Source organism: Mycteria americana, chromosome 17, assembly GCF_035582795.1.
Source record: "Mycteria americana isolate JAX WOST 10 ecotype Jacksonville Zoo and Gardens chromosome 17, USCA_MyAme_1.0, whole genome shotgun sequence".
NCBI lineage: Eukaryota > Metazoa > Chordata > Aves > Ciconiiformes > Ciconiidae > Mycteria > Mycteria americana.
Window position 1 is genome coordinate 7,387,060 of NC_134381.1, and position 27,237 is coordinate 7,414,296.

At 48.2% G+C, this 27,237-nt stretch overlaps 2 protein-coding genes across 6 annotated transcripts in view; one reads left to right on the forward strand and one right to left on the reverse strand.

The window, feature by feature from the left end:
- Positions 1 to 19,371, reverse strand: ZER1 (zyg-11 related cell cycle regulator). 4 transcript variants are annotated; one of them, XM_075519582.1, is made up of 17 exons: positions 18,869 to 19,371; positions 15,320 to 15,437; positions 13,749 to 14,012; positions 12,731 to 12,881; positions 11,992 to 12,428; positions 10,228 to 10,404; positions 8,996 to 9,110; positions 8,330 to 8,476; positions 7,903 to 8,076; positions 6,976 to 7,191; positions 6,247 to 6,288; positions 5,736 to 5,855; positions 5,173 to 5,288; positions 4,853 to 5,041; positions 3,774 to 3,871; positions 3,272 to 3,374; positions 1 to 2,158 (listed from the first exon to the last, which is right to left on the reverse strand). In XM_075519582.1, the coding sequence occupies exons 3-17, from the start codon at positions 13,904 to 13,906 to the stop codon at positions 2,101 to 2,103; spliced, it is 2,301 nt and encodes a 766-aa protein (XP_075375697.1). In that variant the 5' UTR covers positions 13,907 to 14,012; positions 15,320 to 15,437; positions 18,869 to 19,371; the 3' UTR covers positions 1 to 2,100. The 4 variants fall into 4 exon arrangements, with proteins under 4 accessions (XP_075375697.1, XP_075375694.1, XP_075375693.1 ...); XM_075519579.1 differs by having other exon boundaries at positions 15,320 to 15,480; XM_075519578.1 differs by having other exon boundaries at positions 15,320 to 16,122.
- Positions 19,100 to 27,237, forward strand: part of TBC1D13 (TBC1 domain family member 13) — a 13,373-nt gene continuing 5,235 nt past the window's right edge. The window contains exons 1-10 of one of the 2 annotated variants that reach the window (XM_075519588.1): positions 19,100 to 19,238; positions 20,164 to 20,237; positions 20,863 to 20,903; positions 21,379 to 21,440; positions 21,736 to 21,835; positions 23,241 to 23,323; positions 23,482 to 23,641; positions 24,444 to 24,651; positions 25,358 to 25,521; positions 27,072 to 27,232. In XM_075519588.1, coding sequence (XP_075375703.1) covers positions 21,764 to 21,835; positions 23,241 to 23,323; positions 23,482 to 23,641; positions 24,444 to 24,651; positions 25,358 to 25,521; positions 27,072 to 27,232 — 848 coding nt within the window. In that variant the 5' untranslated portion in view covers positions 19,100 to 19,238; positions 20,164 to 20,237; positions 20,863 to 20,903; positions 21,379 to 21,440; positions 21,736 to 21,763. Of the gene's footprint in view, positions 19,239 to 19,963; positions 20,058 to 20,163; positions 20,238 to 20,862; positions 20,904 to 21,378; positions 21,441 to 21,735; positions 21,836 to 23,240; positions 23,324 to 23,481; positions 23,642 to 24,443; positions 24,652 to 25,357; positions 25,522 to 27,071; positions 27,233 to 27,237 lie in introns of those variants that run through there. The other variant, XM_075519587.1, reaches the window with a different exon arrangement.

Here is a 27,237-nt window from a genome sequence, read left to right on the forward strand (position 1 = left end):
AACCTCTCTTAGTTTTGCATCTAGAAGGAAGATTAGCAAATGTTATACAGAAAACAGATCTTGAAATAAGCTTCCCTATCTCAAAGCTCATAGGGACACAAATTCTTGGGGAACAGGAATGAGAGAGAGAAAAATACATTTCAATCAAACGACTGCAAAAAAGTATAATTCGTCAAGTTTTGCAAACCATATGAAAACAATTCAAAAGTGACACAAAAATATATATAAGTTTGAAAAATACTTAAAGAAAAAAGTACAGATCTCACAATATCAAAACAAATGACGTATGGTTAAAAAGGAAAAAAAAAAAAGACATTGAGTAACACCATATTGGCATAAAAAGTAAACCTCTCCAGGGCAGCTGTGTTCTGTCATTTAAAGTGTCAGTTTGTGTATCTAGGATCTGTCTATAACATGCTCAGCAATGATAACATCAACTCTGAGCATTAGAAGAACCTCATAGCAGCGAGTCAGATCTGAGAGCAATGTATACAAGGGAAGAGAGCAGCGAGGCTGTGCTCAGAGGCCTGAAATGTCCCAACTCGCATGGCCGTGGTCTCCTCTTACTGCTCCCAGGCACAAAATCTTTCCTAAATGCCTTCTACGGGAAGATTTGTGAATTGTGAAAGAACTGTGGCACGTGGCGGGCTCTAAGCATGGACTGCACAATGTGTTGTTGAGTGCCTGGCTGTGAGGCAAACCCTGGCCTTTGGCTTCTTGAGCCTTTATAGGTCTAGAGTCTTACACCCTCGTGGGACTCTCCTCTCACCTACATCATATAAATGGGAGTGATGCTGCTGATGCGAGCAGGACTGCACTGGTCAGTGCTAGTGGGAGGGCAAATAGGGCCTTCTGCTTCCCAGAAGAGGGGGAAGATGTTGGGGTGGAACAAGAGGTGCTGTTTCATGGGATCACCCTCCAAAGGGTGCCTGGAGACTCCCCAGTCTTAGGAGAGGACTTTAGCACCTCCGGTTACAGCACTTGTGCTGCAGTGAGCTTCCTATCAAAGGAGGCTACTTTGCCACTGAGCATGGCTTGCACTGATGCAGACTGAAAAAGAGTAGATCAGCTCCAGTCTGTTACTGGGACGTGCACAAGTGGTACAAGCTGCTCTGGACTGGGGCCTAGTAGAGCTTACTGTGCAGAGGGGAGATACGCTCTCTGGCATTTGTAGCCCTTCCTCATAAAACAGAACATGACTAAAAAGGTGGTGAAGGACTGGAATGAAGATGTGTAGCCCTTTGTGAACAAACCTTGTTCCTTGTTGCACAGGCTCCCTTAGAGAGAAAAGCTCTGCATTGCCAAGGATGTGTAACTGGTTTTACTGGTCATCCCTGACCTTATGAGGCTGAATGGGCGGGCAGATCCTACTGTACCACCAAAGGGGACAAAACAGACCTCTTGACTTTAATGGGAATGTCTTACTTCCAAATGACCCACATACAGTTAGCAATGCTTCCATTAATGCGAGTCTTCTATAAAAAAACGTTAAGGGAGTGAATTGACTTGAAAGATATTTCTTCCCCACTTCCTCCATTTACAAATATCACTAAAAAGGTTGGTTCTTTTGGTCTAGCCCTGGTATTGTGTCCCCCAACTTCTCTAACCAAATAACTCGTCACTGCCTGTAACCCCATTGAGCAGCCAATACCGATTCAGGACTGGTGTTCTTGCAGACATTACAGGACCTCATGCAATACAGCAAAAGGGAATTTTCTAAAAATGTCACACTAGCGATCACACAACTAGGTCTTCAAGCTCATGATCATTTGAGGCTCTCTGTGTGGTCTAAAATAAAAAGGTTAAAAGATACATAATGTAGTTGTCTTTGTTTTTTGTTTTCTTTTTATACAGGAATCATACACACAGAACTTCAACCTGAAACTTCATAACAAAAAAGTCCACTAATTTAAGGAAAGCATTTTGTTGTGCAAAAAGTCCCTCCCCCCTCCCCTGTTCACCTTCATCTACTGAGGGTCTCACACACACACATAAAGTTTCCTTCCAACAGGCGAGTTGGTAAGAAAGAGTCCTCCCTATATACAGTGAATTAGAGAGAAGCTGGATACAGTGCTGGCAAGAGGCGTTAGATGATTGCCTCTATCTGGAAGTGTCCATGTTCTCCTCCTTAAAGTTACTGCAGTGCTCTATAACTTTCCTATGGATAAAACAAGGACAAGGAGAAAGGGTTTAGTTTAAAGCTTATTGCGTGACAGTTGTGGGACAGTAACATAAGAACTGTCCAACAGCTTGATGTCTATGTAACTGTCTCTGTGCACACACCATTTGCAGCAGGCAGTCTCTTCTGAGACATGCATCAACCGATATTTGTGTCAAAACCCATATACTCCACAAAAGCAGCTTAGAGCTCACAGTGGGAATTGCAAGTCATGTTAGTATATGTCCAGATCCATATGTGACCGTTCATTCATCACCCTTGTATCCAAATCGTCAGATAACTTTGAATCACGTCAGGAAGCACGTGCATACAGACGTTTGTCATTCACTCTGCTGCCATCTGTCCCTGCTTTTCCTATTCTTTTCATTTCGCGTTCTTGCGCTGTCCCATCACCGCGCACAGTCTGCCTAACTGTGAGAGTCCTCTGCAGGCTTCAGTCACCTCCAGCATTTAGCAACCCTTCAGCTATGGGGAATGCCTGCTGCCCGCCCACAAGGTGCGTATTCCCAGCCGGTATCTACCTCTCTTTTATATTCATCCTGCAGGTATGAAATTATAGCGCTCAGTTTGCCAGCGATTAGAAACTGCAGCTGGCTTTTAAAACTCTGAAAGAATGACTCCAAAGGAAGCCGACATAACAAAGAAAGTTGGGTGGGGAAGCTCACAAAGGTGATGGACTCTCTCCACCTTTTGAAAAATCCTCTCATTTTAACTGTGCAGTCAGCAATTTTACTGATAGGCCAATATGATTCTGGAGACAGGGAGCCCACACAGCTATGGAGAATAGTGATGACTACAGACTATCGACGTAAGAGATGCAATCAGCCATGTGGCTCCCCTGTCCAACAAGCCACTTCTATAACCAATTTGCCCAGCATCCAGCAACCCTGAATGATCTGTGTGCGTTGCCCACCTATAAACACCTCTCTAGTCTCCTGTTTTCATTCTCTTTTTCCTGCTCTTCTGTATTCACTTCTTACCCCTCATATGCATCAGTACAGGCCTTTCTTTGATAGCTTTACTTGATGTAGAAGAACAAAAACTAAACTAAAGCTCAACTGAATGTTTTATGATAGTGCATTGGTTTCCTACCGGGCCATTTCCTTGGTCTCTTGCCGTGCTGAGGCCATCTTAATCATGTCCTTCAGAAGGGGAATCCCACCTTCTTTGATCAGCAGTGGGCAGTACTTGTCAGCTGCAGAGAAAAGAATAAAACAGGTCATTGTGAGCCTTCACAAGAGTGGTATAAAGGGTGGCAGGCGGGGAAGGAGAAGCCTGTGGCCTGAGAAGCCACAAAACTTTTCTTTTTTATGGAGCCAGCCTGCTAAGGGTGCGCTGGCTGTGAAAACAACAGACACAAAATGGCTGAGAACATAAGAGCATGGCCAGAAGGATCAAAACATTGAAGGAATTTCCTACGCACTAAGTCTCATGGTTTCTTGTTTGGCTGTGCTGCCTGGACATTCCTGCATCATTCGAAGAGGTTCTCTCTACCTACATAGCTAAACTGGGAAGATTTTTTCAGCGAACAAGTTCAGATCCACACCCTCAACTTTTACAGTGCAGTGGACGTGATTTCGAAAGGGGAACTTACGGTAGACAGAGACCAGGTTATACAGTGCCCAGGTCGCCCAGTGCTGGCTGACTGGGGAGATCCCTTGTGGAAGAAGTCGAAGGATTGGTTCAAATGACCTGCACAGAAATATGGCAGAAGTTGTTAAAAATCCAAGAGCTGCTTCTTTCAGCACCTTTGCCGCTCAAAGCAGTACAAACTGTGTGCTCATAGATACCACAGCACTAAATCCATTGGCACGGCAAAGATTCTGGCATCAAAGACTAAGTCTGTGTCACATGGCAATACTGGCAGGCTTGCAGGCCCTACCACTTTAGCATAAACATGCTGCCCAGATAAATAGCTGCAACGAAAGCCACTGAGTCCAAGAACTGATTTCCATCCTCTGTCAGTCATTTCCTCATGTCAGCTGAAACCCAGCAGCACTGATCTTTCTGTAGAGGGGCCAAAGCAAAATTATACCCAGCTAAAGCTGGCTGCTCACGTGCAATGGTTGCTGTGTTTCTTCTGACAACAATAACGTGTCTATACTGTAGCTCAGGCACTGGAATGCCATCCATTCTGGATCCCTGCCAGGCACTATGGGAATACAGAGTACCGATACCCTCTTACAGGAAGGGCTTTGGACGATTCCACCAGTTGTATTAACCCTTGAAGGGATTTCTGGGAACAGTGTCTAAAAATCCCCCAGAGGAGAGTGAAAGCTACAACAATCCATGTGACTTTCAGAAGCAAACAGACTTAAGGAGGTGCAAAGGACAGCAGCCTCAGGGGAAAATGCTTAGGCAGTCCCAGATAGTCAGATCATGGGTTTCCTAACTATGCAATTTCACCAGAAACATGCAGGAGAAATTCTGTTGGGCTCCCACACTTCTCCCATAGGAACTGCCAGGCAAGGTGTCTAATTTCAGCAGCCTGTGTAACATGTTTCAAAGGAAGATGTAAACCCCTCACTGAATATGTTCCTGAGGATGTTTCTCCTTCACTCTGAACAGAGCCTCCATGCTGGGCTATACCTCTTCCCTTCTCTCTCTGTCAGTGCTTGCTTCCTGTGACAACCCTGGCTCCTAGGTAAGTGGGCCAACTTTTCTATTCCTCACCTGTAATTGATATTTCTCCTGGAGTTGATATCCCAGCTCTGGATAGCTGCCCACATCCTCTTTACAACTTCCTCTCGATGGGGCTCACATATACCCCAAGCCTCTGGACCATCAAACATGATATGGGAGAGCACACCACAGGCGTTATAGGATACCTCAATCCCATCTGCTTTGCTCTCCAGCAGGTTGCTGCCAAGAGAGAAGAGATCATTTAGAGGGGCTGATGCACCGACGGTTTAAAAGTCTCCAGGCGATTCAGGAGCAGAGCTCCAGAGCATTCACCCTGCCCCAGCCCAGCTGTTCGTTAGCCAGGCACTCACCTGAACACACTGATGAACTGGGAGGTCATGAGCTGCGGGCGGAGCTCCTTCACCTCTGCTACATTGCCCAGGAGGCCCAGCATATTGCGATGCAGCTCCTGTTTCTCTGGGAACTCCTAAGCAAGCAAAGAACAGAATCATACAAAAGCAGGGCCACAGTGATGCTGAGAACAAGCAACCCTGGAGAAGATTGTACCACGCATCTAGAAGGGTTGAGTATTTTTAGGCAGTCAGTAATGGTTCTTTAGCAGATGCCAAATGGGATCTCTAGTGTTTAAGATACATGTGAAATGAGAGAATCAAGGCCAGGGCCTGCTCTTCACTGCTGCTCTACTTAAGGGGGACTGTGTACAAGATGGGGAAGGAGGAAGATGTGTTGAGTGTAAGTTTCTCTGTTCTTCTGCTGGATGTGAGAAAGAAGAAAACATGCAAGCTTTTTCTTTTCTGTTTGTGCAACATAGCAAGTCCTGCTTACAGATTAGCATAGCCAGGGATCCTGCCCAGGCACCTGCATCTCCCCTGCTAATGTCAGCATTCCTCTAGAGGAAACCAGACATACTTACCTTCAAGCACTCCAAGAACAGTTTCATGCCGCTGTAGTTAAGGAACATCTCACAGTTATCGGGGGTCTCATCAGTGATGTTCCAGAGGGCACTCCAGGAGAACTCCATCACCTGATCACACTACAGAGCCGAAGAGAAAGGGATAGAAACACAGCTTTGCTAACGTGGGAGCCCAGCGCAAACCAACTGCTTGTGTCTCCTCTCTGGTATCACCCTAGATGGCTCCAGAGGTAAGAAAACCTTGTCATTTACTTTCAACTTGTCAGCAAGTGGGGTTTTTGTTTAATATTTTTGCCTCCCTGTTACATTCCCCTGCCCTCACCCCGGGACAGGAAATTCTGCAGCACCAGCTGAGATGTCTTGTGTTTGTTAGGGAAGCTGAGCTGGCACCCCAGACTGATCTCCACGCCTAAGTCATGTCCTATCATTTCCTAAGTCATTGCCTAAGTCATTTCCTAACATTTCATGATAGGAAATACTCTCTGTATACCTTTCTGGGGGAAACACTCACCGTTTTATCAGCCAACTTCTTCTGAATCAACTTTAGCATTGTCTGTGGGCAGAGGAAGGGGAAGAGTGAGAAACAGTTCACGAATCACAGAGCTAAAACTAGTTGCTGTAGTACTGCAGGGCTGGCTACAGCCAATTTGCAGGCATATGCAGTTTTGATCCTTTGTAGAGAACCTACTTGGTATCTCTTTCTCTAAACCAGTGGGACTGGGTTATGTTCAGTGTTGCAGGTATTCACAGAGCTGAACTATATCACAGTCCCCAAGCTGTCAAGTTTGCAGTCAAGTCAGTTTTGATCTGTATGACCAAGTCTGGAATGTGGTGTAACTGCACCAAAGCAGTGGCCTCTGCAGTTCTTTGAAAAGGTGAGGGATATGGGTTGACATGAGTTGGGAAGCTGACGCAAACTCATGCAGAAGGAGCTAGTCACAAGGTGGTACCAGTTCTGGAAATAATACAATGTGGTGAAGAGGTAAGGTATAAGGTTACACTGCTTCCCTGCTCTCACAGACAGCCTATCTCTGCGATCATAACTTCTAGTGCTGGTAAGCAAGTAAAAGATGTCACATGGAGGGGTAGGTTTCAGGAAAGGTTAGCATTGCTAGGACACTAGTTCCCTCCTGTGATACTGTAAGGTTGGATCACTGGCTGGATGCATTTGGTGGACTGCTGCAAGGGAATTGTGCTAGCCCGGGTTAAGGATAAGTAGACACCTTGGGACCATACCAACCATGACAAACCCCATCTTGCCCACAGCTTCTTTATGATCGTTGTCCACCTGGCAGACCAGGGCGTTACAGAGGTGCACAGCGATGCGCTGGATAGACTCATCCTGCCGGCTCTGGTTGAGGATGTTCAGCAGCAGCTCGTTGACTCGGCGGTACTGGAACTCTAGCTCCTCAGGAATGCTGAAGTTACACAGTGTCAGGCAGCAGTTTCGCTGTACCTGGGTTGAAAGGAAGCAAACGCTGGGCCAAGTGGCTACAAAAACATGGAGCCCATCACCTCGTGTTTCCTTGCTGCTTGGTACTGAAACCATCTTCTTGCTTGGTTATGACCACCAAAATTTCTGTTACCCTCCTATCTAGCACTGTGTTTTAGCCGTGCTCTATCAGTACCCTCTTCTCTCTTGCCGTCACTCTAGTCTCACACGGCCACACAACCACCCAACGCCCATCACTTTTCCAAGCCAGTTCTTCACTGCCTGTAAGCTCTCTATGCAGCAGTTGCCACTGTGCAACCCAGTGGCATCACAGTGTATAACGTCAGCTAGCTTCCAATACAGTCTATTGGGATAGTGTTTCTTCCTGTTGACTCAACACCCCCCAACACCCACACCCTTTTCACCCCCCAGTCAGTGCTGGACATCTGTGCTGTGTGTCGTACACACCCTTTGATCACTATCATCAGATAAAAAGGAGCCTTGCTATAATCACTTTCTTCCCCTTGTTCTGGAGAACATCACACGGATAAGGAGCACCCTGCATGTAATCCCCGTTACTGAGTGATGGCAAGGGGCAGACCTGGGCAATAGCTTCTGGTGTCTGCCTTGACTCACATCCTGGAGGCTCAGAAGACCCAGATGCTAACACCAGGCTAAAGACTTAATACAGGGAAGGAGGACTATGGGAGCTGAAGGAGGCTGGGCTGCTCTTACTGTGACTTCCTGGTAGGACTCCATGCCATTCAGCACCACCTGGATGACCTGGCGCCGCAGCTTTACACTCTGCTCCATGCGGTACTCGGAGTTGGTCAGGTAGAAGAGCGCTGCGCTGCCTGTCACCTGGATGTTTTTGTCATCCTTGTGGCACTTGAGGGCTGTGATCACCAGCTGCAGAGAAGCAACATGAAGCTTCAGTGCTACTGACTTGCTGTTAAGTCTTGGAGTGACTGTTATGGCTGCGTGGGGCAAAGACCATCGCAAGCCTGCAAGGAATGCATGGCCCAGGCATAGCAGGAACGTGCTTATGAAATGAAGGCACTACTGGAACTTTCTCCAGAATGGCCTGATATGGTGTTCCAGGGTGAAGAAAAGGCTAGGACTGCAAAATTTCCCTTGTAAGTGTGAGGTAAATGGGGCTTACCTGAAGGGCTCGCAGCAGCTGGCTGCAGCGTTCAATACGGGCAATGTCAAAAAGGAGGTTGATGGCCCGGGAAGTGATTTCTGGCCGGTGTTCAGTGTAAGCCTCGATAGCATTCAGGACTTGCTCTTCATTCTTGTCTCCACTCACCTGGCATGGAGGAACAAAAAGAGTCAGGGAAGAAATGATGAAGGAGGAAAACCAACATGAGAAGGGAACTCTGAGGGTAGATCTGGAAGGTCGAAGGGTACAACTTCCCTCTGCCCTGCTAGCAGGATTAGGCCCAGGATGAGAGCAAAGAGGTTGAGTCACTTCTCAGCCCAGAGGGACAAGAAATGGCACCTTTGGGGCAGGAGGATGCTATTCACAAGTAAGACTCCTATTGTCCGAAATCCTTTTCTTGTAGTCACAGACAACCTGGTCCTTCAGGCAGGATGATTTTTCCATGCCCTTCTCTGAGGCATGTTTTTTAACCCTTGTAAAAAACACATGGGGTACAGGTCTTGTCTTCTGGCAGTTTTCCTGCATTATCAAGTAGCTATTGAAAGGTCAGAGCTCAGTTGTCACACCTGAGACCCTAAGAGCTCCAGTCTACTGGCAGTCAATGATTTTCATGTTCTTTCAACTTCTGCCAAGTACCTACTGCCAATATTCTTGCAGCCTCATTACCTTGTAGGCTGGAATATGTGTCAGGCGGCAGAGAGATGTTTCAAAAAGGCCCAAGAACTGGAGTGGTCGTTTCAGACCCCGGAAGGGAGCAATGCTGCTCTTCGCTGGCTCAATGCTGGGGGAAAAAAAAAAAAAATCACTCATGTTGGTACTGTGTTTCTTCAGGTGTCTCCCACCACAGAGACAGCTATCAGCTCTCCATTCTCCGACTGTACTGCTCCGTAACTAGAGTAATAGCTACACTTCAGTTGTATGCCAGTCAGCTTCTCCTAAATGTAACATTAGACATTCATCCCAGGTGATCCTGAGTGAAGTGCTAAATGTGTTCAACAAACAGCAGTAAGAATTCACGCAGACAGAATGCAGCTTGCCCAGGCAGAATTTGTCCTGGAAATTCACTATCTGGGGTGAACATTTCCTCTTAGGAAAGCTGTGGATTTCACTGATCCAAACTATTTGCAAACTGGACTGCATGTCATCCAATAGACATGCTAGTCTGCTGCTGTGATCATGCAAGAACACTAGTTTTGCTGCCATGTTCCTTATTGACCAAGAGCCAGTATTTTCTTCACCAGCGCAGGTGGAAAGGAGCCAGTACTGTCCCACTTGTTTACTTTTGTTCAGTAAGTGCTCGGGGAATAGGAGGGCAGAGTCCTTGGCTGATCTGGAAAACCAGACCTCTAGGTATGCCCTACTGAGGTGCACCAGGATTTTTAAAGGCTGATCTGCTCAGCATCCAGGTCAAATCTGAAAATATGCCTTTAGATTCTAAGTTCCTAAAACACTCAGCCCTCCTATGAACATTGACATATTGACTCAGCATAGAAATGTTTTGTCTCGGAAGAGCCTGGGTTTCAGTGCGGGTAAGAATGTTTCATGTAGAAAAATGTGTAAAGGGCTTTGGAGTCCGTTCAGAAGAAATACAAACCACTGCAAGAGATCCCTGGAAGAATGTGTGTGGAAAAGAACTGAAATACTTCTTCAGATATGTATGGGAGGCAGATAGAATGAATTCTTTATTACTCTTAAAAGTCATTGCATGTGTCACATATGAGAATCACAGCTGATTCCCATACCGGTCTTTAGCATCAGGAGAAACTAGCAGCAACTATATCCTGCTTTTTAGTATTAATTAGACCTATAGAATTTGCAAACTTAGAGGGAACTGTTCTTAATTTATCTTTGACTGATCTATCTGTCCAAGCAGACCTCAGTAATTGCTGTTTCCTTACCTTGTCTGGCCCATCTTCTCCTCCATGCTTGGGATAGTGCAGTTTTCCAGCATGGTGTGCCCTGAGATATCGAGCGAAGTGAGGTTTACCAAGTTTTCTACAAACAGGTTTAGAACCCGCCGGGTCAGCTTGAATTTGTAATAACTGGACAGATGGTCTCGGGAGATATCCAAGTGCCTGCAAATGACAGAGAGGAGCTCAGACCCTGGGAAGCCTTAGCTGGGGCTTCTGCCTCTCTACCAGAGGAAGATGACAAGCCAAGTGTGATTATTATTATTTTTTTATTTATTATGATTATTATTTCCTTCACAAGATACAGGAATGTGGTTCTGTAGGATCTGCCAGCAGGATCTGGCCCTGTGTCTAACCGAAGCATACAGATATCTGGTAGAGGTCTACTTAGAATGGAGCACAATGAATCATTTGGCCACACATCACAAAGGAAACAGCTCCAGGCTTAGGAATTGCTTTTCCCAAGCTCCATCACAGCAGCCACCTGAGCATTTCCACCTGGTGATTAAGATACACTAGAGGATCTTTGCATCCCCAAAAACATATGTTGCCTCATCCCACAAATTAAGTTACACAAGTTTTTGTCTGCTTTCCCAATCTTCTATTTTTTCCACCCCAGGCTATTATGCTGCCCTGATTGAATTTATCTTCAGGTATTTAAATGCTTAAGCTTTGGGGAAACCCTGATGCTAAAGGAGTGGTGGGACAAACTGACCAGCCATTATGTGCCGGTGGGGTCCTTGCAGGACAGGGGCTGCTTGTGCCTGCCAAGCAGTAGCTAAGACTCTTGGGCAAGACTTTTCTAAACTGCCTAAGACAGAAGCCAACATCCCACTCACAGAAGTGTCTTCTACCTCTTGCAGATCAAGTTTCATTGCAAATCACTGGGAGTTAAAGTACTTGGATTTAGAAATTTTATCCAGGATGTTCCCTGAGACTCCTAGGTCATATGTTAACATGGTACCCTCTAGTGTCTGCAGTCAGTTGGGATGATAGTAAAGCTACTCCTTTGTGTCAATAGTAAGGCCCTTCTCTTTGGCTTGGAAATTCCTGGATCCCTTTCCTGATACCACTGTGCAGTTTGAATAGCAATTGTCTCAACTCTGTTTCAGGAAGTCATTTCACTGTCAACACGGCTAGGTCAGGAGTGCCTATTTATTTACACTGTTTTTTCCCTTGGTTGCACCATCCCTGCACAGTGTGCTTCCACAGTGCACAGCGAGTACACAGTCTGAGCTCAGAGTTTTTCCTAGTTTTATCTCAGAGCCAGGCTTAAACTTCGGACATTCCTGTTTGACAAGTGGTTTGGAGGACCAAGTTTCACAGTGTGATTATTGCTGTATTAGTATGTGTACACATCTGTAGTAATTTTTTTGCCATCTTTCAGGCATTCAGCTGTTCTTTTTTGTTTGGCTGGGGGGCGGGTGGTTGGTTTTGTTTTCTTTTGTTTCATTGGGGGTGGTTTTTTGTGTGTGTGGTTGTGGCATATGTGTGGTTTTTTGGGGGTGTGTGGTGTTTTTTGTTTTTCCAAGGAGTTTCTGCTAAGTGGTGTCCTTTTGCAAGCAAAATGCAGGCTGGCTTTAGACACGTCAGACATGTATAGTGAGTCAATGAGTGAGCCTGTTGATGAGAAGGTTTAGAACTTGAAACCAGCAGTGGGTGGCTCTCCATTAGCAGGCAAGTAGACCATTCCTAAAAGACTTTTCCTTATGAGTGGGGAAAGGATAAACAAGGAAGAACAGATCTGCTGACCTGAGCTTGCGAAGCTGTGCGATCACTTGGATGTGCTCCTCTGAAAGGTCCATGTTGTAAAGCACTAAGGAAACCAGACTGTCCTTCCACTGGGTCAGAAATCCCACATCATTCAGCTGGATCCCAGAGAGATCAAGAGCTGCAAGGGAGGCCAAAGGCCGAAGCAACGTCTCCACATTTACCCCTTCGATCAAGCGGCCCAGGTTGAGGAAGCGCAAGCGGCTAAAGCCTTCAAAAGTAAAGTCCTTGACCAAGACCTGGCGAGTGGGGTTCACCAAACAGTCGTCTTCACAGCCTCCAGGGTTCTCCTCCTCATAGAAGATATTACAGCAGCCAAAGAGGCTAAGGGAGATAAGTGTGTGGCTGAAGCTCACCAAGGTTTGCAGACTCTTGGCTGTCAGCTTCTCACAGTTAGTCAAGTAGAGCTCAACAAGATCCTGGAAGATGGGAAATCAAAGTGAGAAATATTTCACAGGTAGAGTGCCCACCCTGTTTGCTACAACACCTCCCACTGGGAGAGCCTGAGACCACATATCACTGAACTTGACCAGTGTCCCCATCCCATTCCCTACAGTGGCTTTGGGAGCTGAGAAGGGAGAAGATGAGGTTCTCCCAAAGAAAATTTGGATGGTGAAGGATTGAGTCTTGCGAATCTCTGGGTGCCCGGGATCCTAGCTGGTGCCCATGCAGCAATGCTGCTATGCGAAGTGGCAGCTGGAGGCTATCAGTGCAATACCACCTGCTTCCTGATGGCTTCCAGGTCCTGGTCCTGCACAATCTGTTCCCGCAAGTGGATCCGAGCTAGCCTCGTGCTCCGGGGATCTGAGAACAGGGTGAAGAAGCTTTCATGGGGTTCAAAGATGCTGTCCGTCTTCACCAACTCCACGTACCTGTATTGGGGCAATGGCGTTAGCACAGCATGACACGAAGGCTCAGCTACAGCTCTAGCACCTTCACTGGTTATGAGAAAATGTGACCAAGTGCGTAAGCATGTGTAGACTCCCTCCTGAACATCCAAAATAGCCTTTGGGGTAATTGGAGCTGCCTATTACCTCTTCTTGCACAGAACTAACAATCCTTAGGAAAAATGTCAGGCAAAGGTTAGTGCAAGGTCACGAGTGTGTGAGCAAACTGCATTCTAGCAAGCACAGATTCCAGGATTTTTTTTCCCTAGCTGTTTAAAGCTAGTAACTTGATTTTTCATTTTCAGAAAATCAGCTGGCCAAAGTTCTCTGCCAGACCTTGTGGGCAGGAGTTCAGCCAAGAGAGACTGTGATAGCCAAATCATAAAACCCTGGAAACAGGTTGCTTTGTAAAGCTATGGGAGCAGCAGCAGCCTTAACTTTAACATCTGTTAGCACTTTGCACTCTTATTTCTCTAGTTTGAGAGAGAGTTATAAGGCTTCAGTGGTGGGATATGGGAAGGCTCCTTCGTTGCTTACTGATGTTCTTGGAAGAAGCAGTGACTGACTTTGGTTTCACTCTGGGTTTACCTATATGGTGATTTCCACAGAAACTAGAATGATATATAGCAGTACAATAACCCCTGGGGACACTTCCTTCCGAAGTTAATGCAAATCCTTATTTCCAATATGAGGATCAATTGGAAAAAAAAAAAAGCCTTATGAATTCTTGCCCATTGTTTTCCCCTTTTATCTTTTCCCATCACTCTTTTTAGAGAACTATACTCCCCCTTCCCTGAGCTCCCGGCTCCTTCCCAAACCAGATAACAGCTTCTCCACTGGCCTGAAACGTACTCATTGACAAGTTTGTCACAAATCTCGCTTGGCAAGAAGATGTCAGGATGGAGCCGGAGAGTTTCATTGTCCAGTAGGTAGCAGAGAGTCCCCTCCAAGTTGCGAAGGCAGTAATCCGTGCACAAGGTCATTAGTGACTCGGGGCTATCGGATGCCATCTTGAGGGAAGTTATGGGAAGGGGAAAAGCAGAAGGAAGCTTTTGATTCAGTAGATCCTTTCCTCAAATGAAGTTCCAGGATGAATTTACAGGGACATCAGGTCAGCTATAAGCAGAGGGGGGGAAAAAAAGATGCATTAAGAAAGGCACATTGGCAAGTGTTCTGCAAAGCTGTTGTACCAGCAGGATGTTGATAGTTGCATTTACAGCCCATCACTTGCTGACCTCAAAAGAACCTGCAGCATTTTGGCCTCTCTGGCAGTATGCCCTTAATTCCTCCGTATCCCCACCCCCAGGGGACACTGGGAATGAGTTAACATAAAACATGTTTGGCTACATGAGGCTACACAGCAAGAAAATGTTTCCTCATTGCAGGGGTTATCTGGCTGACAAAGGCCCTCTGAAGGGAAGTGGCAGAAACCACATTGCTTGGTTTCCTTCAGAGTGGGCTGGATAAACCACCAGAAAATTTACTGTCGGGACGATACTTTGTATAGTCCCAGTGGGATTTGGTGGCCCCATATCTCGTGCCTGTAATTCTGTTTGCCATTGTTCCAAGTGAAATTTCATGTTCAAGCTAAATGTTTTTCTGTAGCGCCAAGCCAGAAGCTTCACGCAAGTCCTCAAACTAGACCATGAAGTGGATCAAAAGCCAGAGGGAAACATACAGACTGGTTTGGCTTCCCTTTGAGTGCATGGTAAAGCAAGGCTTATGCATATGCTGGACACCTGTACCTGTAGCTCCCTGGGACTTGCTCACCCAAACAATTTCAAATCTGTCACAAAAAAGTATGAGTGACTGACCTGGAAAAAGGCAAGACACTTTTGCCTGTCTTCATTTTTAGTACAGGATAAAGAAGGATGGGTGAGGGAGATAATTAGGGGAAGCTATTCCTGTCTCTCTTCTTATTTGAAAAATCTCCTGGCTCTAGTATTAAGACTTGCTCACTGGCACTGAAGGAGGGCTTGCTGGAGCCTTGGAGGTGTTCAGCAGAGGTGCCTGAAGACCAACAATGCCATTTCACTTTCAAAGGGTCAAATCACATTAGAAGCAACCCTAATGTGAACCCTTCTATTTATTTCCATGGACAGACAAAAATTGTGTTGAAATGTTCATTTTTGAGGTAAAACCTGCATCTTATCAATAGGTATGTCCCTGCTGGCAGTGAGAACGCCCGTGCTGTGGAGTCAGTTATTCTCCTCTGTGTCACAACTGAGCAGCCATTGCTGGGGAAGTTGTTGCAAAACGTCCTTAACTACGTTCTGTTTCTGATCTTTATCCTGCGGCTGCAAAGATCAGGACACTTGTCTCTGTCTCCAGCTCTCTGCCTCTCTAAAGCCTCTGGTGCTCTCCCTTTCCTTCATTCTTGCAGTATCAGTACAAGACAGAAGAGTTTAATTCCCTTTCCTCACCTTAATCACTATCCCCAAAGGCACCCGGGGTGGATCAGGCACCTTCCCTCCTTGCCCTTCAGATGCTCTGTTCAGCTGCTGCCTGGGCCATAACACCCATACGAAAGATCAGTTAAGGCTGTGGACAAGGTAACTTTTCAAATTCAGGCACCAAATGGTCTCTGTGGGCGACAGGAGCACAGCTGTGACTAAGCCTGCCCAGCAGCCTGGGCTCCTGGCCTTCTGATCCCTCCCTGTGTTGCAGAATGGATTTCCATGCAAACATGAAGGCAGCACAAGTTGGAAATCAAAGCTCTTTCCTTCCTTCTGTGTTTCATTAATTCTTTTTCTGAGGGCATGCTTCAGTGCCAGGGACAAAGAGTTGGCCAAGGAATTAACCCAACACAGAAGGGAGTCTCTCAAAAAGCAAACGGAGATCAGCAGAACTGCTCCTCGCTCAGCAACAGAGGAATGGCCGTGCTGGATCACTCCTGCGGTACGCCCACCCCAGGCCTCCTCTCCCGGGGCCAAATCTCATTCTAGTATAAGTGGACAAAACCTTACAGGCAGAAGCAGGCACAGGTGATAAACGTGACTTGTCTTTTGGCTTTACTTGAATTTGATGGATGGTCTCTCCTTCCTATAAGCATCTCTGGGAACTATATCTGCAGGCAACTGGCAGAATCATGTTCCAATCCCAAACTCCTTCTGACCCACTGTGTTCTCACCTACAACTTTCAACAGTCTTTCTAGTGGGGATCTCGGGCAGGATCTCAGTCTGGTTTTGGCTCAAGAGGCAAAAGGTCTCCCCGTAAAAGCAGATGCTGAGGAAAAAAACAAGCCCAAAAACTCAGCAGTCACAAAAATTGTACTTAAAATCCTGATCAGAGATAGTTTAAAGGGTGTCACCTGCTCTTCTAGGTCACTGAGTCCTGCTGGGATCATAATAACACAAAACTATGACTCCTCAAGGTACCACAATATCTCAGAGATCTTTGAGATACACGTAGTACAAACAATGAAAATGAGTAAGATGGTGGGTCTTCAATTTTGAAAAAGAAGGAAATCCATAATCCACAGCCCTCTCCTTTGTAGCTAAGCCAGGAGAGAAGTCAAGGATGAAAAGGGCTGCTGAGCGCAGAGCTGTCTCACTGGCCATGAGGTCCCAGCTAAGGGAGTGCAGGTGGGAGGAAGTTGTCCTGCGCTCTGTGCTGTGTCTGCTTTGGAGACTAATCTGCTTCACCTCCAGAACAAGTCCCTCTTGCAGATTTTGCCTGAAGCTTCCTTGAGAGAATCTTTCCAGAAAGGCAAGATCAACAGGAAGATCTGAACCAGCAGGGAAACGTGTTCTGCTATCCCTACCAGTTTACCTATGCCATCAGAGAGGAGGTCCCTGCAGCCAGTGTTCTTCCACTGTTTACTACCAATGGCCAGAGAACTCGAAAACAAATTCCCATTGACAATCTATTATCACGTGCAGTGCTTGGGACTTGTCCAAGCAGCTTAGAACACTAAAGGGCAAGGACTGCCTTCCTGTGGCTCTGACAATCCTCTATTCACCATCTGCTGAGACCAGCACAATGTAGGTAGTTGATCCTAGCCCTGGAGAAATCAGCTGCCCTTTAACTTCTGAGCTCCCTGTGATCCACCAACAAAATTCCATACAGAAGGTTAACATAGAGGAAAGTGGTTAAACCATCCCAGTAAAATAACAGCAAAGAAAAGCATTCATCATCATGACTTATTACGGATATTTGAGTAGCACCCAGAGCTGCTGCTGTGACCTTTTGTACAGGACACGATACAAGGTAGTCTCTCCCTCCTCAGTTAAGACTCAAGACATGACACGTGGGCAGGGGGAGATGGAAGTAAGAGTGTCAACAGCTGCACTGATTGATATTGTCTCTTGTTATAAGCTCGGTGTGCTGATAAAAATAAATGAACTAGAGATGCTGAGAAATCATTAACATTTGCCTAATCATTATTCTCAGGCAGCTTTCCACAGGCAATAGATCAGCAAGTTGCCTGCCCAGCAGACTGTCACCAGTGCTTTCCAATGATGGGCAGTAAGCTGTCTAGTGCATGTGTGTTTTTGAAGGGTCAAAGACAGGTATGTGAAACATGCCGAAAATTCAAGTGCAGGAATCGAAAAGTGACTGGAACTACAGCTGCCAATATTTTTTCCAATTTATTTCTCTAATAGATTTGCTTCCACCTTCATGCATGAAGGAATCGAGTCCCATGGAGACAGAGAAGCAGGCATATAAAAGCCTGTATACCCAACTACCCCCAGAAGCAGCCCTCTCTGTGGAGCCACAGCACCCTCCCACCATCCACAGACCCAAAGGAAGCCACAGTACACACAGCTTCGCTCTCGCCCATCACCAGCCTTCCAGGTCCTGCCAGCCTCTTTGGCAAATATTGCTTATTTGTAGACTATGTCTGTATTGTTATGGCATTTCAGGCTGCACTGGCACACGAGGCTTGGGACCGCTCTTGGCACTCCTGGGGCCGCCCATGCCAATGTTCTCTACCTTGGACTTCAGATCAATCTTCTCTCTCGGTCTCTCTCTCCAGGCGGCTGCCCAAAGCCAAGCCTGACTCACTGTGGCTTCACGCCAACAACATAACGTTTATGCTGTTGCTACAAAAATGATTGGCAAAGCTGACTTTTCCAGCATCAGGGCCTTGTCCAAAGAGAGGGCAAACAATATGGACTGACGTGGACTGATTATGATGACTTTAGAATAACAAATTTAATGTAAATGCAGAGTTTGGCACAGGTTGCATTTTGAAGGAAAACTGAACTGTCATTTTAGCTGGCATCTTGCAGCTGCAAATCACTGTTTTTATTAATCGAGGGGGTCATCGCAGCTTGTGTTGGGAAATACCGTCCCTGCCTTACAGCAGGGAAACTGAAGCAGGAGTAGATTCAACTATTCTGTGGGCCAGCAAAGCCTGCAATTTCCAAACTAGTCGGCCTGCCAAGACCAACGTCGCAAATGAAATGACTCGTGCTAGTCGGGAAAGATGTTGATCTTTGTACCTGCCTGCAATAAAGGCACTCCTTCGGATCACTGCATTATATCATGGATTTTCTTTCCAAAAGGTCACCTGCCCAAGGTGACACCCCCGGGAGCCCCTGGGTTACCGCTCCCCGGGCACCGGGGATCCGCCACCACCAAATCGTGATGGTCTCCGACAGCCTTGCGAGCTGTTTCACCTGCAGGCAGGTCTGGTCACAACCCCAAATCCTCCCTCGCTCCCCCGACACGGGGCGCCGGCCCCGCTCCGTGGGGCGACTTTCCCTTCCCGAGGCACTCAGAGGTCACCTCGCCCGGCAGCGCCGGGGATCCTCCCGGACGGGCTGCCGCGGCCCAGGGCTCTGCCTGGCGGGGCTCGGCTGCTCCCGGTAGTCCCGGGGAGGGGATGGGGGCTTCGCTGGGGGGCACCGGGCGGCGGTTCCGCGTGGGGCGGCGCTGCCTCCCCAGCCCTCGGCGGGCAGGCCCGGTGCCCCCGGGCACGGCGAGCCCCGCGGGTCGGATTGAGGAGGGGGACGCCGGCACTCACCTGGCGCCAGGCCCCCGCCCGGCGCGGCGGATGGGGGGCGGCGGGAGTCCCGGCTCGTCCCGGCGCCGCTCCCGGGGCGGGCAGGGGGTCCGCGTCCTCCTCGGGCCCGCTCCCCCCGCCGCGGCCTCCGCTGTCAACAAACCCCGCCGTCACTTCCGCCAGCCGGGCGGCCCGCACCGGAAGCGCCGCCGCTTTCCCCCCCGGAAACGCCGGCCAGCCCGGAACGCTCGGGCCACGCCCGCCGGTCCCCCCTGCCGGGCACCCGCCGGAGCCGGAAGGCGGCGCGGGGCTCTCTGGGCCCTGCCGTCCCGGCCTTCCCTCGCACACCGTGACCTCACTGCCTCCCGCAGCAGTGACGTGACGTCACGAGGTGTGGCGGCGGTGACGTCACAGCAACGGCGCGCACTGCGATGATATGGCTGTGCTGCTGCATGACGTCACGGCGCGGGTCAGAGTGCGAGGCCGCCGCCACGCACGGGCTCGTTTGGCGGCCGTGTCCTGGCAGGGCCTCCCCGGGGCTCCCCGCGTCTCCCCCTCCACGGGCCGCGGCCGCCACGCAGAGGTCCTGCGCGCGCCAAGCCCGCGCCCCGCGTCTGCGCTCCCCGCACTGGCGGACGCCATGCCCGCAGGCCTCGCCGACGGCTGCCACTTGCACGGGCCGCAGGCACCGGACCGTGCCCGGCTGAGCGCGGCCGCCTCTGGCGTTCCCTCAGCGCTGCGAGCGCCAGCGGGGCCTGCCCGCAGCAGGCGACCGGGGGAGCCCCGGCGGGGGGGCTGGCTCCCGCCCGCGGGGTCTTTTCTGAGGCGGGCGATGCAGGCAGCTGTAAGCGCTGCTGGCACTTGGTGCCTGGGGAGGGGGCCCCGGCCCCGGCCCCGGCCCACCAGGCCCCGGGTGGGATCGTGGTGCCCGGACAGGGCAGGGCGCACAGCAGAACCGCTGCCTGCCGGGGGAGCCCGGGCCGAGCCCTCAGCGCGCCGGGCGCTGCTCTGAGGCGGGCGGGCGGGCGGCAACGCGCCGGCGGGTTGAGGGGGCCGCGGGGGCGGAGCCACCGCTGTTTGTGGGCGTGGTTTAGGGGCGTGATCTGTGAGAGCCCGCCCACCCCCGCGGGCAGGGTTTCCAGCCGGAGCGTTTATGCGGCGCGCGGGGAAGGGGCGCGGGGGCCGCCATGTCGCGGTTGCACCAGAGCAGGTCGGTGTTGGGGCTCTTCGGCTGCCGGGGCTGCGGGGGGAGGGCTCCGTGGGGTCGGGGGTGCCGGTAACAAACGTTATAACGGCCGCGGCTCCCCTCCCCTCAGGATCGCGGACTTCCAAGAGGTGCTCGGCGAACCCACGGTGGCTCTGGCCAAGCTCCGGGACCTCTGCTTCAGCGGTGAGTGGCCCGGGGAGGTGTGGGGACCGGCCCCGGCCTGGGCAGGAGGGCGCTGGGCACGGCCCCAGCTCCGGGGGGAGGCTCCTGCCGGCGGTGGCCCGGGGCTGGTGCCGCCCCCGCGGGGCTCGGGACGCCTGAAGGCGCAGGCACGGGGTGTCAGGCCCGACGGCTGAAGGCCGCCTCAGCTACCGCCAAGTAATCCCCTCCTGGAGCTGTTGTGAAGCGGTGGGTGTTGGAAGCCGAGGCTGGCGTGTGTGTTTTCAAGCCCGAGCTCTGTCAGGCCACAGAGGTCCCCACCCGGCCTTTGAGCACAGCCACAAACTCCCAGGCAAACCCTTCCTTTCCCCTCTCTGAGTTGCTTGTGGGTTTCATTGCTTCTGTTGTGTCCTGTCCATCACCTGCACGGTCCCCAGCTTTCTGCTTCCAACGTCTGCCGCAGGCACCCTCCCCCGTGGGAGGCACCGGCAAGTTTGGCACTGTGTGTAACCCCTGTAGCATCCCTGTGAAAACTTCTTCCCCCCTGGGGAGGAAAAGTGCTGTCTTGCCTGTTTGTGTGGTGATGTTAGCAAATCACGGTGAGGAGACTGGGGCTAACGTAGTTATTTCTCTGCCTGATGTTCCACAGGAATTCCCTTTGATGGTGGGCTGCGCTGTCTGTGCTGGAAGGTGGGTTCTGCTTGGGGTGCTTTTGTTTCTTGCGAGTGATGCTTTGGGTTGCTTAAGTACACATAGTATTTTTGGGCACTTAAAATTGTAAACAAAAAAAAAAATCCAGAGCTTAAAAGCCACTCAAAATGAACAATAATTTGTGGAGATCAGCACTGGCACAATCGCAATAGCATTTACTGACACAGGACAGCCATCTCTTTGGATGACAGAAAGTGGCTGGCTGCTCTTTGCATTCAGCTAGGAGTGCATTTCAGTCGGGTTTGCTATTGATCAGTCCTACAAATAGGTCTGTGTTGAAAACCAGTCCCAGAAATATTTCTGACTGTCGCTTGGCAAAGTACTAGGCTTTCTGGAGAAAGCTCCCAGTATTTTCATAGAGCCAGTTCTAGCTGCTGCATTTGGTTTGCTCTTATTACAGGTATAATAGCTTATTCTCCAAATACTAATTTGTGTGCATCTGTCTTCTCTACAGATACTTCTGAACTACCTCCCTTTAGAGAAAGCCTTATGGAGCTCTTTGCTGAAGAAACAGAGGTGAGGACATCAGTACTTGCTCTTTATTTCTAATGATATCTGTGGAGAAGGAGAATAGTTCCTTAAATAATTAAGTACCTTCATAAAATAAATTGTTCTCATGTGGAATGCACTGTTCTGGAGGCTGTCTCCTGGGTCTGGTGGATTGACCTCTTCAGCTGAACTCAACTGAAGAGAAAATCAAATGCCTTCTGGCTGAGCAGGGTGGTACAGAGAGATCTGTTTTAACTCAGTCTGGGTGCTTACGTTGACTTAATCTTCTGCTTCATTGCAAATTCCTCTCTTCTTCCGTAAGGGATCTGTATTCCCAGTTCCTAAAGGAAATGATTATCCAGCCTGGGATTGCCAAAGCCAACCTGGGTGTTTCAAGGGAAGATGTGACCTTAGAAGATCATGTAAGTGCTGTTAAGCCTTTGTGTTGCAGAAAATTCCCCAGAGCTATAAACCGTTGTTCTGGAGTCTGGACCCCTGGGCTGCTCTTGGCTCTGTTCTTGGACTGAGAGAACTTTGTCCTGCTAGCAGGAGCGCTGGTTCCTAGGTACCAGCCTGGTGCTTGTGTCTTAGTAGCCTTCAGTGAGAATTATTGGCAAAGCACCAATAGTTCTGAAGAGAGCTTATTTTCAGCTATGCAAATCCCTTCTCCTCTCCTTTGGGGCTAGCTACCCAGGCTACGGGTCTCCTAGGAAAAGGGAGAGGCTCACAAGAGGTACCTTTAGCAAAGAGATGCTCTCCTGGGGAGTGAGGTCCATGGGTGGACTCAGAGCAGGCAGCTCTGAACAGAGGATATAAAAGAAGCAGGAGAGTCAAGTTGGACTATGGCATGGAAGGCAAGAAAGAGACTCACTTATTTCTAGTTCTGCTGCTGGCTTTTTTTTTTAATTGACTACTTCTTGCATCCCTTGGCTTTTTCCTTCTCTAAAAGTGCTGTTAAGAGTGTGCGTGTTGGGGGAGGGAATGAAGTAACTGATCAGAAGAGTCTGTAAAATGATACAATTGCTTCCATGACTTGTCCTGAACATTAACTTCTCTGCCAGCGTACAGTCATCTGTGCCGCTGTGATCTCTGGAGGCCTTGGTGCTGTAAAACTAGCATGTTTGTAACATTCTACATGTTGGCAGGTTACAGTGATCTTTGAATCTCTTGGAACATTGCTTGCTTCCCCCCCCCCGCCTCTTCTCTGGGTTAGTTGTTAACTTTGCATGGATCTTGATCTGGAGAGAGGAAGGTGTGCATGGAGGGGTAGTTAAGTTTGTCATATTGGAAAACTGGTCAGATAAAGGATAGGCAGTTCATATTAGTATGTATTTCCTTTTTCCTGGGCACAACGGTGGTGCTTAATCAGCCTTCTCGGAGCTGGGATAGAGGGGGATACTTGTAACTAATAACCACAACACCTAGGCACTGTGTGGGTGGGTAACTCTTACCCTAAGCACAAAGACTGTCTCTGTTGTGCAGGTTGGAGCTTCACTCAGGAATCCTGTTGACACAGGACAGGATAGCTGATTTGGGAACAAAGTCATTAAGAGGCAGGTCAAAAGGGATTGGAAATGTTGGCTTCTGCCCCTCTAAGTGAACCTGCATGCTCACTCGTTTCACAAGCTCTGATCTGCTTCCTGCACACTGTGTGAAGAAACAACACTAAACATAGCTAGTGAGAGAAAAAAGTAAACCCGATATGCTAGGAGTGTGCTCATACTAGATGTCAGAGAGACAGCAGAAGTGTTAAATCATTGTATATTTACTGAGGATTTTGATACATGTGAAACATGCTTGTTCTGTTTCTGTTGTTTATTTCTTTAGCCCCTCAATCCAAATCCAGACAGTCGATGGAATACTTACTTCAAGGATAATGAAGTGCTTCTCCAGATAGACAAAGATGTCAGGTGTGTGAGGCATAATGACTCGAGCTTCTGAACCTGGGTGGTTTGGTTAACACTTTGTACTTTGAAAACGAAGTTTAATATTAAACCAAGCTTCCCATTCAACATGGGGCATGTACTTCCTTCTTCTTATGCCTGATTTCCTTCTGTATCCATCCTAGGAGGCTGTACCCTGACATGGCATTCTTCCAGCGCCCAACAGACTACCCCTGCCTTTTAATCCTGGACCCCCAAAATGAGTTTGAGACGCTGCGCAAGCGGGTGGAGCAGACCACACTCAAGTCGCAGACGGTGGCGCGAAACCGCAGCGGGGTTACAAATGTGAGATCTAGGTGGTGGCTGTCCATGGCGCAAGGCATCTTAGCTGATAAGGGGAAGGGTGTTTGTCAGGCTTTTTTCTGTTTCTCTCTCTGCTTGTGTGGTTGAATTAAGCAGATACCCCAGCAGGTACTGTGTATTCTGTTGGCTAGGCAGCTTTGTAGAACCAGTTGACGTGCCTGACAGTTAGCAGGGAATTATAGGTGTATTGAATTTTAAGGATTATTTTTTCCTGACTTCTGGTGGAAGTTGGAGTTGCAGGAAGATGTGAGTATTTTATGCTTGACATGTGTCTTTCTGTATGGGAACAAATCACTGAAGGCTTAATTTACTGAAGTTGAATTTTTTACATAGTCTTCCAGAACTGGATCTCGTAAACCTGCAATTAGGAAAATGTGTGTTGTCTCTTTCCTCTTTCATGAGCATTATAGCACAAGTGCCACATGCTGTTGGGGAAGGTGGCTGCTACCACAGCAGATCTATACTTTTCCTCATACTACTAAAAAAAAAGTGGAACTGCTGTGGTTTCTTACTGCACGGGATCAAGTGGTACAGTGACTCAGGGGAACTGTCTGTTGCTGCACAGACTGCTTTGTTCTTCAGGGGTAGTCAGCACTAGGATTTCAGTGCCTTTGTGCTTCCTGAGTTACTTGTCTTGGTTTCTGTGAACACCTGCCTGCTTGGTATAAGCTGCCCAAATCTTTTGGGGGGCTATGTGTATTAAAAGCCAAGCTTGTCACATGTACAAAACTGTCTGTGCCAGCTCGTTATCCTGAATCAGCCCTAGTCTTGCCTTGCTTTTCAGGTGAGCTCCCCTCTTAAAACAACTCCTAACTCTCTGAGCGAGTATGAAGTTCTGCCCAACGGCTGTGAAGCTCACTGGGAAGTGGTGGAGCGAATCCTGTTCATCTATGCCAAGCTGAACCCTGGGATAGCGTACGTTCAGGGGATGAATGAAATCGTGGGGCCTCTTTACTACACCTTTGCTACAGATCCTAACAGCGAATGGAAAGGTGAGAGACTCTTGGTCACTCAGTAATGGCTGTTGTACTGCATGCTCTCTGCGTAAAGAACTGTTTTGGGAATAAGACTCTCTCTAAACAACTCTGTTTTGACTGATTGGGGCCAAAAAGTAAATACAGCAAGAAAAGAGTTTTGGGGACCACAGCAAATTCATAGAAACTGAATGGGCTGTGATGGTGAGGACACGGGAAGTGAGGATTTTTGAGGGGTTTTTGTTTGTTTTGCATGGATTTTGTTTGGTTTTGTATGGGTTTGCATGCATGTTTTGAAACTTAAAATCCCTTTAGAAGCTCTTGTTTCCTCGTACCATATATACCTGGTAAGAAAAGAATGGAATGGGAGTACTTTGCCAGTTGCTTCTACTTCATGGCAGCTCTGAGGGTGTGTGCTGATGGTGGGGAGAGTAGATGGTGTTCTTGGACATAGATAACCAGTTTGTGACCCGATGTCATGAAGACCTTGTGTTCCACACAGGGGCTATATTTGCAGTGGCTCTGTAGACATTTCTAGTTTAAAAAAAAAAAAAAGTCTAGTCTTGTCCCAGACCAAGCAAGCCAAGATCTTGTGGGATCTGCTGCTTGAAACCAGTACAGCAAACAGATTATGGAGCAAGAACAGTTCTAAGTCTGTGTACTTCTGTCAGTGATGCTTCCTCTATTCCTCCATCATTTAATTTTTTTTTTTCCCCCCCTCCAGAACATGCTGAAGCAGACACGTTTTTCTGCTTTACTAATCTAATGGCTGAAATTCGGGACAACTTCATTAAGAGCCTGGATGATTCTCAGTGTGGTATTACCTACAAAATGGAGAAGGTCTACTCCACCCTGAAGGAAAAAGATGTGGAGCTGTATTTGAAACTGGTGAGGAGCTAGGTGTTTCTCCGAGTCTCTGTTGGAATGCGAGGAGTGAAGCTTAATAGTGCATTTAAATGTCAACCAATTTTGTTAAACTGTTACTGTGCTTGAATAGAAAAGTTGAAAGAGTGTATGAAGGGCTTTGCCTATAGGGCATAGAGGCTCTCTTATCTATGAGCTGAAACAACTTCTCCTTGGAGTAAGCCTAGAGCGAGCTGACACAGCAAGGCTTTCCTCCCCTGCCTGACTGTGAAAGCAAACAATAGTTGTTGCAAAGCTGCCAGCTGTGAGTCCGAAGTGACTTGGCCATGATCCCTGGTCACCTGAATTGAGGCCTAGTTGGAGCTGGAGTCTTTACTCTCTTCTAGTCATCAGGCAAAACATGAGTTTTGCTGTAGAGTTCCTTGGAATTTGAGGTTACAGGAATTGTGTCTCTGTCTTTAAGAACAAAACAGAAACCAGCCCCCCCCTCCATGCACACACTTCTATTGCCACTGGCTGTCCTGACAGCACTAACTTAAACTGCGTGGAGATCATTCCAGAAGTAAACTGAAATCCAGCAAGCTGGACCATCCCACCCCATCTAATTCTATCATTCTCCTTCATCCAAGGGTCTCTGAGTGCCTTGGGTTGATGTGGGTTTTGTAGAACGTGTAGAAGGCAGCTTTTGTTGAAAACATCTTCGGGTCTTGTAGCCCATTTGGTGTGAAAGTCCAAGAAGAATTTGGAAGGGGAAAGCTGTTCTTGTTACTCCAACCTTCACCAAATCACACTGAGATTTTTTTGCGTTTAGAAAAATTTGAATATATTTCTTTTAGAATCCAAAAGATGGTTTGTCAGCACAGTGGAATGACCCACAGTGTTGGCTGGTGGCTGATTCAGTGGGGAGAAAATAAACTGCTTACTGTTTGGCTGGCAGGAAATGGTCTTGGCCATGCAGCAGCTGGTCCTTAAGAATATCAGCAGGATCCTGAACTCGTTTGACCTTGATTAAACTTATGGTCCCTTGGGTCTGACAGCAGAAAACAAGAAAGCTTCAGGCTAGAGTGCTTACAGTATGTTTTACTGACCATCAGTGTGAACTCTGTTTTCATCTTTGTTTCTTTTTGTCAATAGTAAACTTTTTGATAAATACAGGGCTTCTGGAAAGGAGAGGAAATCCTGACAAAACAGTGCCTCTGCTAGAGGGGGAGGGCTGCAGCTTTGCAGATAAAATGCTGTTCAAATGGGAACATTAAAATTACTTGGCAAGTTTAACGGAACTGACAGAAATAGTGCCTTTAGGAAGAAAAGCTTCCTTTACTCCATGTTGTGGACAGAGGAGCATTTTCTGGCTTGTCTGTAGACGTGGGGCATGGCTGCACGAATCTCTCAATCTAGCTTGAATGTGAGAGTCTTCAAAGGAGGCAGTGGGTTTGCTGATGTTGCAGTGCGACTTGGCAGCTTAGAACTATATCAGGGTGGAGGTGGGGATGGAAATATGGGGGTGCATCTCTTACTTGTAGGGAACTGGCTGAAAGCACGTATTCATTCTTTGCCTGGTGCATGTCTAACAGCAAGAACAGAACATCAAACCCCAGTTCTTTGCCTTCCGCTGGCTGACGCTGCTCTTGTCCCAAGAGTTCCTGCTGCCAGATGTCATCCGTATCTGGGACTCCCTCTTTGCTGATGATAAGCGCTTTGATTTTCTTCTGCTCGTCTGTTGTGCCATGTTGACGTAAG